At 38.9% G+C, this 16,010-nt stretch overlaps 1 protein-coding gene across 19 annotated transcripts in view; it reads left to right on the top strand.

The window, feature by feature from the left end:
• Positions 1 to 16,010, top strand: part of INPP4A (inositol polyphosphate-4-phosphatase type I A) — a 96,995-nt gene that overhangs the window by 78,142 nt on the left and 2,843 nt on the right. For 9 of the 19 annotated variants that reach the window (XM_015850821.2, XM_015850828.2, XM_015850840.2 and 6 more), the window contains 8 exons: positions 1,605 to 1,777; positions 2,453 to 2,576; positions 3,039 to 3,165; positions 5,306 to 5,446; positions 6,665 to 6,762; positions 8,556 to 8,668; positions 9,034 to 9,188; positions 12,155 to 12,335. In XM_015850821.2, the coding sequence (XP_015706307.1) occupies positions 1,605 to 1,777; positions 2,453 to 2,576; positions 3,039 to 3,165; positions 5,306 to 5,446; positions 6,665 to 6,762; positions 8,556 to 8,668; positions 9,034 to 9,188; positions 12,155 to 12,335 (1,112 nt within the window). Of the gene's footprint in view, positions 1 to 1,604; positions 1,778 to 2,452; positions 2,577 to 3,038; positions 3,166 to 5,305; positions 5,447 to 6,664; positions 6,763 to 8,555; positions 8,669 to 9,033; positions 9,189 to 12,154; positions 15,997 to 16,010 lie in introns of those variants that run through there. The other 10 variants (XM_015850873.2, XM_032441632.1, XM_032441645.1 and 7 more) reach the window with 2 other exon arrangements.

Raw genomic sequence — 16,010 nt, 5'->3', positions numbered from 1 at the left:
TGGAAAAACTCTTAAATGTGTTAAGAGAAGTGCTCTGCTGTTATCATCTGTATTTTGCTTTTAGGTTGTTTCTAGACCTGTGTTAAGGTAGCAGTTTAATTCTGAGAGAAAAATACTTAATGGGATGTAGAAGAAAAGCTATAATTCTGTGTCTTTTCTTCTGATGTTCCTTACATTCTTTGTGGCAATGGAACAGAGCTGAATAACTTCCCCATTGTGAGGTTTATAGATTAGATCCATCTACCACATGGAACAAAAGCAAAAAGGATACTTCTGTTAATCTTGTCAGTTAAGTTTCTTGAATCTGACTTCCAAAGTTCCCCATGTGACTGATTATCAAAGAAGCATTGCTAGCTCTTTAGTCCTGCAGTTGAGTCAAAATCACAGCCATTTTCCTTTCAGAGGCTTGAACTGACTCCATTCAAGTGGGCTTTGAGCTGCATGTTGCCATCCATGACTGTACAGCCAGCCAGTCTGGGGTCACACATCGTGTGGTTGTAGCTCTTTTTAGCTACAGAAACACATTGTCTTTCCCTGTAAAAAGAAGTTTTTCTTCTCTTTCAACATTCTGTACATTAGAGTGATTTTTTTCTGTTATGTTTTCTCCTAACATTGCAGAGAGAATAGATTTTTGTACAGGATCTGAGTAATATTTCATGTCGTCCTGGAAATGGCTTTTAAAAACTGGTGAGAAAAAAAGATGAAAGAAGTAGAGAAAGGACATTGAGCCTATGGGATATGTTAAAGTAAAGTGATTTCTTTAGGCAGAAAGAATGATACAGTGTTTGGGGTACTAAAATAGGACTCTGGCAATCGAATTGCATTTCTTGACTTCCTGTGTAGGACCTTGAGCAGTGTCACTTTGGGATACAGTTCATATGTTACAAAGCCAGACTCCTAAATACCTCGAAGGGTTTGGCTAGCTCTCATCTGCATCGCTAGATTTAGTGTCCCTTGCCAGCTTGATGCAGACCTTCAAAGCTACTTAGCAGACAGGAACGCATTAAGGAATACCTTCACCTCTTTGCTTTTTGACTCCTGCAAAGGAGAAAAAAGCACAGTCTTACCTAACTGAGGATAAGTATTTTTAAGATGGTGAGGCATTGAATGATACACCTGATTCCACAAAAGGCAGAGATGTCTGGGAGAAATCTCATTCACGGAAATGGCTAAACAGAAGTTCCCTGTGCATCTAGTTATGCAGTGGGATCCATATTGAGTGTCTCTGTATGCACTGTGAAAGGGTGTGTGTGAATGTGTGCACGCACTTATGTACACAAGTGTGTGCTCATCTTTCTGTTAAGGCTTTCTAAATCAGCCATTGTATGAGCTGTTCTGTGGCACAAAATGGGGAGCTATTATATGGCTGGGAAAGTCTTAACAGCCTCAGACAGTCAAATGCCCCGCGTTTTCCTCATGCGATATCCACTGTGTATTACTGAATTGATAACAAGCAGGGAGTAACTGGCCAGCCAAAATGAAACAAGCACTGCATGTGGATTATCAACAACTTTAACTTGCTACAGTAAGTCGCTCCTTAATATACGCTTGTTTGTTTCTGATAAAGTGCTTACCTAAACTTGTTAATTATTTCTTTCAACCAGGTGAATGGAGCGAAGCTCTTTATCCTCTGCTGACGACTCTCACAGACTGCGTGGCCATGATGAGTGACAAGGCCAAGAAAGCCATGGTCTTCTTGTTAATGCAGGACAGCGCCCCAACGATAGGGCTGTGTCTGAGTCTTCAGTATCGCAGGGATGTTGTCTTCTGCCAAACTGTAAGCAAGCAGATTTTTATTTGATGCTCTGAATATGTTTTCCCATTATAAATAGAACTTCGGACTCATCCCTTCTGTTTAGCTCTGTAAGTCATACACCTGCATTCCTACTATCTGGCAATCACCCTGGAAGTTCCTTTGTTGACAGAAAAGCTGGCACTAGTCTGAGAGCTTAATACCAATTTTAGGATGAGATCAGCACTGGGGTCTTGTCCAGAATATCTCACAACTCTGAAGGGTTTTGAATCTTTGCATAATGCAGACACTGCATTTTTAAGCTTTAAAAAAATATTATTAAAAAAAATCAATTACTCATGCTATCAAAATTCATAGCTTGGTACTAGTAGAGTTGCATTTCCATCTGTAACTAAAACAGTTTGTGAGTTGCAGATTCTGACTGCAGTGGTCATGTCAAGAAAAGCAGATAGATACAAGATCAATGGCAGTCTGCCTTGGGTGAGCTTGTGAGATGAAGGCGTTATGCTCTAAATCAGATGTTAGGAGTGTTTTGAGTTGTGTTGGTTGGCTGTCTATCTGCAAATAAAAAACAACAACAAAAGTGACTCAAAGGCAAAGTGTCAGTCTAACAGATTTTATAGCACCTCTGCCTTACGTGCTCTGTTGTTTCAATTTGGAGCTGAAGAGCCTTTTGTTTTTGTGTTTTCTCTCCCACAGCTGACAGCTCTCATATGTGGTTTCATTATCAAGCTGAGGAACTGCCTGCATGATGATGGATTTCTAAGACAGCTCTACACCATTGGCTTGCTGGCGCAGTTTGAGAGCCTGCTGAGCACTTACGGTAAAAGCACAGGGCACACAAGAGACAGGAGCTGCTGAATCACAAACTCTGCTTTAAATTAGCTACAGCAGAACATGTGTTTGGTACAGTCCACAGCTCAGCTGCAAAATGTTTTCCAAAACTGAAAATGAAAACCAGATTATATACTTATACAGTGCTTAATTCACTAACAACTCTGAATTCACTATAAATTGAATTACTTGTGAAAGCATACAAATAAACTTGCCTTGTGATATAACAGAAACATAGAATAGGAAGGGACCTTTAAGATCATCTCATTCCAACCCTCTGCTATAGGCAGGGACACCTGATGTTGACTGCAGTCTGTAGGCCAAGGTGGTCTGGGCTGCCTTGCATCTTTATCCGCAGAACTTCTTCATGCGGTTGATGCCCTAATCAAATCAAAGGGAAGCTGTACATAACTGGTAATGATTACAGTTCACTTTTTCCTCCTTGGTTTAGGTGAGGAGCTGGCAATGCTGGAGGACATGAGTTTGGGAATCATGGACTTGAGGAATGTAACCTTTAAAGTAACTCAGGCAACATCAAATACATCTACTGACATGCTGCCAGTCATCACTGGAAATCGGTGAGTAAAAGGGAGGAGAGCAGGAAGTGGTGTGGGATAATGGAGAAGCGATGATGCTGCACTTAAAATTCAAGTGAATTATGAGCTTCTGTACTGTGCTGCTTTTTCCTCTCAGAAGTTTAGAGAATTATTAGGTAGATGACTAACTCATTTTTTACCCATGTTTAATTTTACAGGAAGTTAAGCTGAAAAGGAATATATAGCAAAGCTCAAACTGCTGCAATGTTTTTATGAGTAAATATTATCCCAGTGTAGCCTTCCATAATCACAATCTAGCATTGTTCAGTCTTCTCTTATGCACTTGTGCTGTCTGCAAATTTCAGACTGATTTTTGATGCTGATCTGCTTGTCTGAAATTCACTGCTGTTGATTAGTTTGACAGTGCTTTACCATCGGCTGTTGACCATCAGGCAGCTGGTGGCTGCTGTGTATTTTTGATCAGTTTCTTAACTACCAGGGACAAACTGAATTTAACTTACAGTTGCTTGCAAAATGTTAGACTGCTTCTCATTTTGGCCACTTGTCTAAAATGAGATGTTTTCAGGTTTGAGCTTAAAAGCCTAATTTCTCCACTGGCTTCTGATGTGATGTTCTGTGCTTCTGCAGTAGAGCTCTTGCCCAGAGGGAGCCAGTTCACAGGTGGAATGAGTGGGTGGAAGGACAGAGGACTCACAGATGTCAGTGTTTCTGTATTTAGGAGTCTTTAGAGTCTTTTAGTTTCAAATCTGATTGCTGGAGGAGATAAGGCTTTCTTGGTCAGTGTGGTGCACCAAGTTCCACTGAAGATTTGCACAACTTTGTCCGCATCTAAAATTCAGCTAGAACTCTTGAAAATAAAGATCTGTCGAGGAATTGAATTAAGTTCAGATTCACATGCAGTGAAAAATGTGCTCGCTGAAGGAGGGCTGCAGTGCAATCATGTACATGACAATTTGCAGAGACCTTTGGGAATGGCTGAGAGCTGACAGAAAATCCCTCTAAAAGAAAATCTTTAGTTAAAACCTGATGTCAGCCATGGGACACAAATCAAGAGAAAAACAGTCTTCACTGCATTTGGGGCTGAAAGCGTTGCTGTAAAGATTTTACCTTAGATTGAGAAAACCGTACTTATTTATTTTGGTGCAAACTGTTGGGAGCTTTGCATTTAGAAATGAGAACAGGCTTTTTACTTTCAGTCACAGCACGTGACTTGTACTTCTATTCAGGTGGTATGCATTGATGTTATGGGTATTACCTCAGATTTACCAAGATGTAAAGCATGCAGTGCTCTCTGCCTTGGCTCAGTAGGCCCAAGGTAAACCTGCTGGCTTGTAAACCTGAGTCATGATGTTCCATATCAGTGCTCTTGTTATCTCTCTCTTTGGCTTATGCTCTGGTCGCTCCTGTCATTGCCTTTGCCCATCGGCTCTGAAATGTCAGCAATGTTTACTGTGTCTAAAAAGAAATCTTTCTCTGCATCTGCATTATCACCAGCCCTTATCACTTTAAAATCAAATCTACTTTACTCAAGATGGCATCATGTCAAAATTTGGCTTTTTTCTCCCCAAGTCCTGTTAGAGCAGCAGTGTTAATCATAGAATTACCCAGGTTGGAAAAGACCTTGAAGATCATCAAGTCCAACCACAGCCTAACCAGTACCCTGACTCTAACAACCCTACACTAAATCATATCCCTGAGTACTGCATGCAAATGGCTCTTAAACACAACCAGGGATGGCGATTCAACCACCTCCCTGGGGAGCCTATTCCAGTACTTAACTACCCTTTCTGTAAAGTTCTTCCTAATATCCAACCTAAACTTGCCCTGGCGCAACTTGAGGCCATTTCCCCTCATCCTGTCACTTGTCACTAATGAGGAGAGCAAAATGAGCGTTGGTCAAAAAATTGACAGATTGGAGTGAAATGTCCATGAGAACATAAAATTAATGTTGCAGGTTGTTGCTGGTTTGTATTTGAAGTAGAAGAGCTTTTTTGTAACTAGGAGTGAGCTGTAGCAGTTCTTTCAAGTCCTCAGTTTGGAGTGATGCTACTTTTTCTAATAATTGGATTGCCTTGTGGAGGTTAGCCCTCTTCATAGAAATAACACATTCTCGGAGTGATTCTTTTGAATCTTTATCTAATATTTCTTTCTTTGTTCACAGTGATGGATTTAACGTGAGGATCCCTTTGCCAAGCGCCTTGTTTGATTTGCTGCCGCGAGAGATTCAAAGTGGCATGTTACTGAGGGTTCAGCCTGTGCTCTTCAACGTGGGGATCAATGAGCAGCAAACCCTAGCGGAGAAGTAGGTATTTGTTTCTACAGCTCAGCCTTGATGGCAGTTCAACAATCTCCTGTTCTGATGATAGAGTGTCTCTGTGGAGTTATGCTGTTGCACTGCTAACAGTAATACATTTTCTCCTCCAATACACAAACGAGGGAGCGTGGAACAAAGCTGACAAACAAAAGAAGGTACTTCTTCATATGGCACATAGCTGTGAAGGTCTTTACCTCATGGCTTTGTTTCTAGTACAGCTTTATGTTTCAAAAGAAGGAGATGTATTTAATGCAGAGGTACTGCTCCTCTGCATTAAATTAAGCCACCAGAGTTTCCTAACTGTAGCTGTATTTTTAAGGAGTATGTTAACAATTGCTGTTTTAATGGAGTGCTCAATGAAGTCATGTACAGGCATGTTGTGGTGGTGTATGATGGTAGACGACTAGAAAACATCAAACTAAGCCATTCCAGCTGTTGCCTATAAAGGGAGCCCAAGTTGACTCCATAGTTGTAGATGCCAATACAGTTTGCATTCATATTGATGTGTATGTGTATATATATGTATGTACATACACATAAACATACATAGATAGTTAGGTGAGGTGGATCACAGCAGTGATGAGCGTTTATTACTCTCACATTTTATCACTCCTGGACCCATATTTCTCATTCCTGTCTCCTGTTGCCATGGCTATTATTTTTGAACTCAGAGTTTGAATTTTGGCAGGATGATTTACCACATGGGTTTTTAATTTCAAAAGCAGGNTATGTACATACACATAAACATACATAGATAGTTAGGTGAGGTGGATCACAGCAGTGATGAGCGTTTATTACTCTCACATTCATTCACATCTGAAATCAAAGTTCTCAATCCTGTCTCCTGTTGCCATGGCTATTATTTTTGAACTCAGAGTTTGAATTTTGGCAGGATGATTTACCACATGGGTTTTTAATTTCAAAAGCAGGATATAAAAGTTAAAATGTTACTTTCTACAACGTTTTCTTTTCTGCCTTCCTTCCCACATTTCCCCTCACACTTGTATATTCTCTTTCTCTGGAGTGAATCAGTGCAACTCTTTCCATCTCTTTCCTGCTATGCTTTACTCTGTATTTGAGTGTTAGCACTTTCTTGGGATGAATCTTTAAACAGTTTTCTTGTCATATTGCCGAGTGAAGTTGTCCTGAAGAAAAGGAGAAAAAATACCTTAAGTTTACTTAACTTCCCTTCTTCACCTTTTAAAGGTTTGGAGACACCTCGCTGCAAGAAGTAATAAACATGGAAAGCTTAGTGCGGTTAAATTCGTACTTTGAGCAGTTCAAGGAAGTTTTGCCTGATGATTGTAAGTATCTGATAATTAATGGCAAATGTAGTTGAACTTTTAAGGCTGATTTTCTCGCTTGTTTGCTTCAAGTTTGCTCTTTAAGTGTTGTATGTCAGAAACCTCCAAATAAATGATACAGATCCGTTTTACTATGTAATAATTTTATTTTAATTTGCAGGTAGAGTAGATTCAAGTGTTTCAAAGTTCAGTCTGAACAACTTTTCTTAATTTTCTTTTGAATCTTCTTCTAAGTGGCATTATATATATGTGATAAATGTAGAACCGTATAGCAAGATTGCTGCAAGCGGGGAGCAAGTACATGTGACAAAATTTTAAGCTGTATTGTATTATAAGGTGGTCCCATATCAGACTGTCTTGTAAACTACAGAAATATATCAATTTTTGTTGATTTTTGTTCTACTGTTCTCCCTGCTCCTTTCTGTCTATAGTCTTCTTTATCTCATGCCTTTATTTCAGTCTCTCCTCTCATTCCCAAACCCCATATGTTGATGGTAGTCATCTGTTAACTTTTGCCATTTTTTCTTTAATCCTGCAGTATGTTTTCTGTCCTGTCGTTTGTTCCTTTTTCTTGTTTCTGAACTCTGTTTTGTCATTTGTCATGGTTAACTCTGTGACATCATTATATTTACTTTCCCTTGTTTTTAAAGAGCACCGGCTTCACAACTTCAAGCTTCACCAACACTCACTTCTCATAACAGAGATTAGCCTCAAGTCACTTGAAGTTCTGAATAAAACTAATGTTCAGTGTTGGACAGGTGGCATTAACATGCACCTTAACAGCAAAACAAAGTGGAACCGTTTTGTGTCCACCCACCTTCACTCCAGCTGCCTGTTGTAACACTGAGCTCCCTGCCATGTGAGATGAATACTTCTCAGAGGGAAAATCTGCCCTCTGCCAAAACTTTGTTCTGCTTTGCTGTTTTTCATGAGTAAATGTGGACATGCTGTACCTGGTCTTGCAGTCCAGCTTGGACAAATATTTTGTGTTTATAAATATTAAGAACAGGTTTTGAGTAGAAGTGTGGAAAAAGAATCACGCAGGTGTCCTGGCAGATGTGTTAGAGATGCTCTGTGCAAAACAGAAACGTGGACAGACCTGGGAGTGTGCTTATCCAGGAAAGGGCTGGGAGTACATTTTGTGCCTCCTCTGTGGTGATTTCAGAATGTGTAAAGTGCAAAATACTTCTTCATGAGCCCTTGTCAGGAGAGAATAACATTTTCTTTGACTAAAACAGGAGGTATTATGAGCAGCAGTTGTGTATCCTGTGTTATACAGGCAATAAGAAACAAACATACAAAGAGATCCTTCTGGGGACAGGTGGCAGAGTGACATAGTGACATATCTGCTGGTATCTTGTAGGTGTTCCCTACAATGTATAAGGAAAGATCTTCCCTGAACATGAAGTTCCATCACCTCTGAGGGGGGCAGTGCCAGGACGTATATGTTTGTGTATAGTATCATCAATGCAAGTACATCTGGGAGACATAAAACAAGATACTATACCAATCTTATTGCCTTCATTCCCTCTGTTACCGTATTGCTGTATCACATTCTGAACCCCTGAATTTTTAAATGACATGAAAATGTATTTCCAGTAGAGTTTTATTAAACATGAATTTTGTTTTTCAGTGATACTTTGTAATTAAGTATTGAGTTAGCTGTGAGCTTTGATGCTTTGAAGAAAACATGACTGTATTTCCAGTGGTCAAATAGGAACACTTCTCATGCAACTTGTGAAAGTGTTGAATGCAGCTAAAAAAAAGTGGTCTTGGTTTTGTTTCTATTATAGGTCTACCTCGATCTCGTAGTCAGACGTGCCTGCCTGAACTGTTAAGGTTTCTGGGACAAAATGTACATGCAAGGAAAAATAAGAATGTTGATATCCTTTGGCAAGCTGCTGAGGTATTTAGTAATCTGAGTATTTCTCTATAGTTCAGTTGATTTTCAGTATACGTGCATAGTTTACACTTTTTATTACTGATATAATCAGATTTCTTCACTTGTGTGCGTTAGCCTGGAAATGTCTGGTTGAACCTCCTCTGGAATTCAGCCACAGGGAAGTAAGAAAAAGGATTTTTTTTGCACATCAGTATTTTCTTTACAACTCAAGTAACAAAGTACTGCTTTACCACAGGTGACAGTTTTTGGCATCAGAGTCCTACACAGGATTTATGTCTCTTTAAAGAGGAGAAACACAGGTGTGCTGTGTTCTCTGGGAGAAGGTTATGCATGAGGAAGGAATGATCGATTGTGTATTCTGTTTCTAGATATGCCGCAGACTAAACGGGGTTCGGTTTACAAGCTGTAAAAGCGCCAAGGATAGGACTGCTATGTCGGTCACCCTGGAGCAGTGTTTGATCCTACAGCACGAACATGGAATGGCTCCACAGGTCTTCACCCAGGCTCTCGAGTGTATGAGGAGGTAAGAGTTTTACTGTGTCACTTAGTCCTAAATAAGGAACCATGCAAACTGCAGAGCAGAGCTGGTCTCTGTTTCTATCAAAAGAAACATGCAGTAAAACAAAGCCCAAAAAACTGCAAGACCAGTTGCTAGGATTCATCCCTTGCTTGCTTGTCTTAGGGAGTTATGTTGGTGAAGCTGGTCCTTACCAGGTTTGCATCAGGTGGGTTTTAGTTTTCAGTAGTGAACTGGAAGTTTTCAGAGGAGCAAATGAAAACAAGTTTGCAGTTAATGCTGAGCTTTACAGAACGGGATTCTGGTGCTTCTTTGAAAGTTGTTTGATGATGACATTGCTGATGTCATTGCACTGGGTTTCTTAGTTCTAGATCAGGCATCAGCTGACTGGTTTCTCAGAGATGCATACTGTTGTTTGAAACACAGACTCCTGCAGTTTGCACTGGTTTGACACATGTATTCTTCAGCAGTGAAACACTTTGCTCACCGGGCAAAACGTCAGTATGGGTGTTTCACAGTGCAGCAATCAGATTTCATCACAGCGTGTCAGTGTGCTATTGTCGTACCAGTATAATGATGTTCTGTATTCTGAAGCAGCAGAGATGTTTGCAGAATTCAATACTGTACTAAAAAAAGTCTGTTTACTGTTGTTCAATGCCTTGTTTCAAGCACTGCTGGAAAACTCCGTAACTCACATACCAAAAGAAAGGATAAGAAATCTAGCTTTAGTCTTTATTTATGTAGTTCAACAATGCTGTTCAGTCCTGTTTTTCAACATTCACTCTTACTGAATGTACTGTACTGTGTGTCTTCTCACCAAATTCTCTAGAGTGTTCAATTCTCTTATCCTTTCTGTATGTTTTTGCTGTTTGACCCTTTCTTACTCTTCAGGTACATAGAAAGAAAATGTCTCGTATAATTAGCACTCACAGCCTCTTATACTAAAAACTTGTTTTTCATTCCAATGTCTAACTGGACATCACTGGGCCTTTTTATGTTCACTTTTTGTTGGTCTGTTACAAAATTAATAGCTTATATGAAAACTGTGCATCCAGAGATTGGTTAAAACTTGTCATTTGAAGCAAAGGCAGCTCAGCATGGCTTGTGAGGGAGAAGTTATTGACTTAAAAACAGAGCTGAGTGACTCTCAAATACCTTGTTTAAACTGCGCAACTTGTTGATGTAAACATCTGAAAGAAAAAAAGGTTGGTTGTGCAGTTTTAACAAAGTTACTTATTGAATAAGAATAAAAACTGAACAAGTATAACAGTAGGGATCTCATTATTTTCTATATGTTAGTTAATGAGTTAATATTTTTTATGCAGTAAGGGTCACAGTACAGACAGAGATTAATAACTACATTGTGTTGGGCCTCTATACCATCAGTTTAATTTAATACCCTATCAGATAGAACACTGACACAAGAAACACATTGCTTCATGTTGTCCTACATCAGGTATTGAAAGTGTGCCAGTTTAATCAAAGCCTTTGACTAGCATGTTCCAGCAATGTCAGGAACTTGCTTTAACAGATGAAAGCTGTGGCTTGCTCTTCTTCTGTTAAATTGTTGAATAAGAGGAATTATGCAGAACAAATGCTGACTAATCCTGATGGAATACTAAGACTGGGTGGGTTTTCATCAAGCTAATTGCTGTTTCTTCCTCACAACTCATTGCTTTTTAGGGTAGGTTGTTTGTTTAAATATATTCTCCAATTCTATTTGAGAACAATGGCAAAGAATTAAAAAAGCTTAAATGGAGGGATAGAGGTATGGAGCAAATATAGAATATTGCAAATTGGAAGTGGGACCCACAAGAGTTGTTAAGTCCACCTCTAGGCTCAATATATACAAGCTCAACTCCACCCAAAACCGTTTTGACCTGGACAGGATGACTTGACCTAGATATCTTATGTAGGACGTAGAAGATTTACAGATTGCTTCTAGAGCTTTGAAAAAATACCTTTTTTTCATTTAATTTGGATCTTATTCGATGTATGTAATTGTACTAAAAAAGTAAGGCTTGGTTCGATCTTGAATACAAACATCTCAAGAAATGGTGTAGGACTCATGTTTGGTTTTGATAAAACATATTTTCAGTTGAGCCAAAATACTGAACTGTTTCTGAGCCTTGGGAAATATCCATAGCGCTGCTGGTTTTTAATTCGTTTAATCATACTGTCAGTACATCTGGGGTATGAAGTTTTCCCTGGAGCTCTGAGGACAGACTCTAATCCAAAAACAGAATTGGACACGAGGAAGCGAATAGGCCCGTGCTCAAAGCAACATAAGCATCAGGGGCACAGTGCGGTGGGCTGTGCAGCATCTTCCCTTCACACGTGTACACTGAGGTGCTTCAGAAACACACGTTTTGAAAAGTGCATCAATACACACTTGAATTCATTTTGAAGCAGAAAATCAAGTGGCTGGTTTGGTTTGGGGTTTTTTTTTGTTTGTTTGTTTTGTTGTGGTTTATTTTAGTTCATATATTGAGCATTTAGTTAAGAGGTTGAAGTATTTCACTGCAGCTCACGTGGAAAGATGTTTGAAAGGGTCAAATACTACAATGGTTATTCATGTTCAGCTTGCTTTTCAGAGCTCCACTTTTTTGCAGCACGCAGAAGCATGGCAGAGCTGCATGGGATATTGCTCGGTAATCTGAAAGAATGAACATGGAAAACCATTAATGTTCAACCTACATGTGTTTATTTTCAGTAGACTACAGTACTTCTTTCTTATTTTTCTCTTTTATTCTCTTTCCCTCTCCTTTTATCTGTAATTGTGCTGATATATATTTTTGAGATGTTTTCCCCGTTTTTCTTTACTTCATATTCTGGTTTCGTTGTGGCTTCTTCCATGTTTTTTTCATCTTCTTGCCCACTCTGCGTTGCCATCTCTTTTTATGCATTCATTTGCATGTCCACCTTCTTTTCTGTTTTATTTTCCCTCCTCCCAACCTTCTTCCTTTTCACAGCATTGGAACACGGGAGGTAGTCACCCAGAAGAACTTGAGTGGCTTGGTGCCCATCCGAGATTTCAGACTAGATCCCAGCCTCCTCTACTCTATTCCTTTACTAGCTCTCAGCCCCAATTTACTGATTGTGTGGCTGTTTCTGAGCATAGCGTACCTGGTGGCCAGATTACGTTGCAAGTGAAGATAAGGTTAAAAACAAAAATTGCTTGAACGTGTATTGCCACTTGGTACCTGCTGGACAAAAGAATGTGTCATAACATTGTCTGCCAAGAATTATTATTATGCCTTACAATTTTACGTTTCTATTGTACTAAACTGTAAATATACATCAAATTATTTTATCAAGAGGAATTGTATCGAAACTTTAAATTACTGTTCTGCTTTCAGTGCTTGTAACATAGTCTGACATTTGGCCTGTTACCTCGTTACTTTGGCCGGCCTGAAGATCTCTTACCAAATATAGTTTTGTGTTACTTGTTTCATGTATTCCAGAGAAAGGAACTCCAAAAAGAATTTGTATCTTTTATATATGCAGGGTGTATGCTAATCTTGCCTTTCGTTTTTACAAGCTATGATGAGAAAAATAAAAATATATATATATGGGTGGGGTTTATAAGAAATTATAAGAAATTTATTTAAAGAAGTAAACAAATTTGTACCTTTATTTCAAAGCATAATATCCAAACTATTATTATGCAGTTTATAGAACCATAGTCTTGTTCCTTTCTCGTGGTTACGTATGTTTCAGTAGATTAGTGTACCCACTGAAAAACAACTTGGAGTGTGCTGCATGCAGGATTATTTCGCTATATTTATAGGTCTGCATTTTGTAATATATTAAAGACAAAAAGGTAATGACTTCTGGTTAGCGAGATTATGTAATTGGCAGAGCTTGCTAATGATCCACTGTCTGTTTCAGGTGTTTTGTTCTATAACTTATTCTGAAACAGGGTCAGTATCATCCTATTGAAGGTGGTCTACAGTATTTCAGGCGAGGAAAGGAAAGCAGTAATTAGCTCCATTATTTAGGTGGGCTTGAGGTTTTCCATTAGGTTTTTTGTTAATGACACTAGACTAAATATTACTGTTATATCAATTTTTGAGTGTTGGAGAGCTTTAATAAATTATGACGATGATAGTGACTTAAGAGGTAAACACATGATGGTATTTATTAAAATGGCGATACTGAAGAAATTTGCCTAGTTTAGTCATGCAGAACAATTGTGGAAGAAATTTGTTGGACGCCATTTGTATCTAACATCTGACTGGGATAGGCCTGTTCAAAGTGGTGGATTCTGTTGATGTGGTAGTCTGGAAGTGCTTGTCAATAGCAATAGTTCATTGAGAAACTAACCTCATTTAACATAGTTTGCTAAATTCGTAAAGGGATTTAGTTTGCTTGGTGCCTAAGATGACAGAATGTTGAGCTCGATGACCAAGGAGAACTCCGCTAGTACTGTGATTTCTAATTTCTACTATTATTTACTTGCTCAGAAAACATAGATAGCTATAGCTTATATTATCAATTGTAATGTATTTTGAAAGCTCCTGAAGGAGGTACGCTTAAAAAAGAGAAGAGCTTAGTTTAAATAAATAAATAAATAGGCTAAAATAAATTTGGTAACTTTTCTAACTAAATAAAGTACATGGTTATTCCTGTGTCTTCGTGAAAGAAGACTGTACAGTACACTATCACCTGATATTCTTCTCACTATTCTTCCAATTTTGTTTTTAAAAGTAAAGAAAGCCCACAGACAGTAATGTGTATATTTAAGCGTTTGTCCTATTTGTTTTGAATCGTAATGAATGGCAGCAAAGCGTTACTGCTCATGGGTTTTAAAATCATGGTGTGATGGTATTGGACGTTTCCACATCCCGTGCTGCCGTCCAGTACTGCTGCATCTCAGTACAAATCATTTCTTCTTTCTGATGAAGGTTGCTTTGTTTGCTATGAGTACCAAAGTTGACTTTTTACGCAGTAAAGGGTGATTAGGTTCACTGCAGCCTTGCTGGTGAGTGTCCTGGGTTCAGTCTACCAAGATGTGGAAGTAACTTTAGTAGGGGTGTTCCCACTGAGCTCCCTGATGTTATTAAGTCTGTTATAAATGCAGTATGAAGCTTTGCTTGTTTACTGTTGTTGGCCAAGATTAGGCGTGCGACAAGACCACCTTTAAATTAACTTACAGTGAAAGCCGAGACCTTTTGAAGACAACGAGATGGGTTTTTTTCTTACCCTTTGGTTGGGGCAAGTTTTCATTTTTTCTTCTGTAGCTCAGTCTGTGCTTTCATTCTGGGACTCAGATTTAAAATGACTCAGTGCTTACAGCTCATGTGCCTCCAGAAGCTCTGCAGCACGCAAAAGAGGGAAGTTCATCTTTATCACTGTGACTGTAGGCTGCCTGTGCCATAGAGGGACATGGGTAATGTAGGCAGCGGGGAGAGAAATGAGCAGAATTTCTCACTTGTAATTCGAAATTCTTAGCTGGCAACCTGTGTTTTTAATTAAATCTGATGTTTTCATTACTACTCTGAAACATATTTTCTGCCAATCCTTGACAGATCAATTTGCAGCAGTATTTGGGGGATGTGTAATGCACTAAACAGTGTCACAAGGTACAATCCATTCTGTAGGACAGCCACAGAATATACTGAGAGACAGATTTCAAACATAAGCTGTTAACTGCAGTGAAAGCGTTCAGTGTTCTATGAAGTTAAACCAGGTGGTTCGTAAGTAACAGGGCTATGGTCAATGTGATTAACCGAAATTAGAGGAACAGTGAGATCAGAAGCGGCAGACAGCTGTCAAACTGAAGCAGAATCCAAACCCTCCTTGTGAGTCAGATTGGCTCTGTTTAGCTGGTACCTGCTGCAGCCATCTCCAGGAAGGGGTTAATGGGACATTCCCACCATAAGATTGTGTACTGTACACTTTGCCATGAACTTTTACTATTAAATCAATGTTTAGCTTTCCGTTCTCTATCAGAACACATTCTCACATGAGACTAAATTGATTTATAATATATATCTAAAACACAGTGCTTCCTCTTTGTATGTCTGTTTTGGATTTGAAGTAGATTTACAATCGTAAAGAAGCCTTATAAGTGGAATCATTTTTATTGTAGCACAGAACCTCTTTGTAATGTGGGGCACTTGCACCAAAGCATTGGGTAGAAGCTGGGCTCCCAGATTCTGCACAGCTTTGTTCCATTGGGGTGATGGCTGTCAACACAGCCAACACAAAGCTGCCATTTCCTGGTGGTTGTTTATTTTAGAGTATGTTGGTTTTCAAGTCAATTTATGCATGCGAAGATAACTGGAAAGCCATTATTTTTATATCAGCTCTAATCCTTAAGTAAGTTCTGATAGCGTTGGCGTACAGGGAACAATAAAATAAAGCTCCTGTTGAGAGATGGACTTTCTATTTCAGCATAACATACTAATGAATTAGCAGAACTGCATTTAAGCAATCTTTTGGGATCCCTTGTTCAATGAAGAGGCACGTGAACGCCGTAACAGCGTACCCTGAAATACATGAAACCTTTGTAAAAGAACTTTCTCAGTAGATGCACTGCTGCTTTTTAGAAATGCAAAACTAGCAATCAGACATAGCATGTGTCCATTCTGTGTGCTTCTTACTAGCATTGTATGAGAAGTCATCATCTTTAATATTTGCAGTGGCAAATTAATTAAGCGCTCATTAAATATAACCAACTTTTTGTTAATGCTATGAAATAACCAGTTCATTTCATCTTAGTTTAAGTCTTCTTTTTCTTTTTTTTTTCCTTTTTTAATTTTATTTTATTTTTTTTTCCGTTTTACTGCTGTCATTTTTTTGTGCTTGTTTTTTTTCTCCCCA

The sequence above is a fragment of the Coturnix japonica genome, chromosome 1 (assembly GCF_001577835.2).
Source record: "Coturnix japonica isolate 7356 chromosome 1, Coturnix japonica 2.1, whole genome shotgun sequence".
NCBI classification, from domain to species: Eukaryota; Metazoa; Chordata; class Aves; order Galliformes; family Phasianidae; genus Coturnix; species Coturnix japonica.
This window is presented reverse-complemented; position numbering and strand designations above follow the sequence as displayed.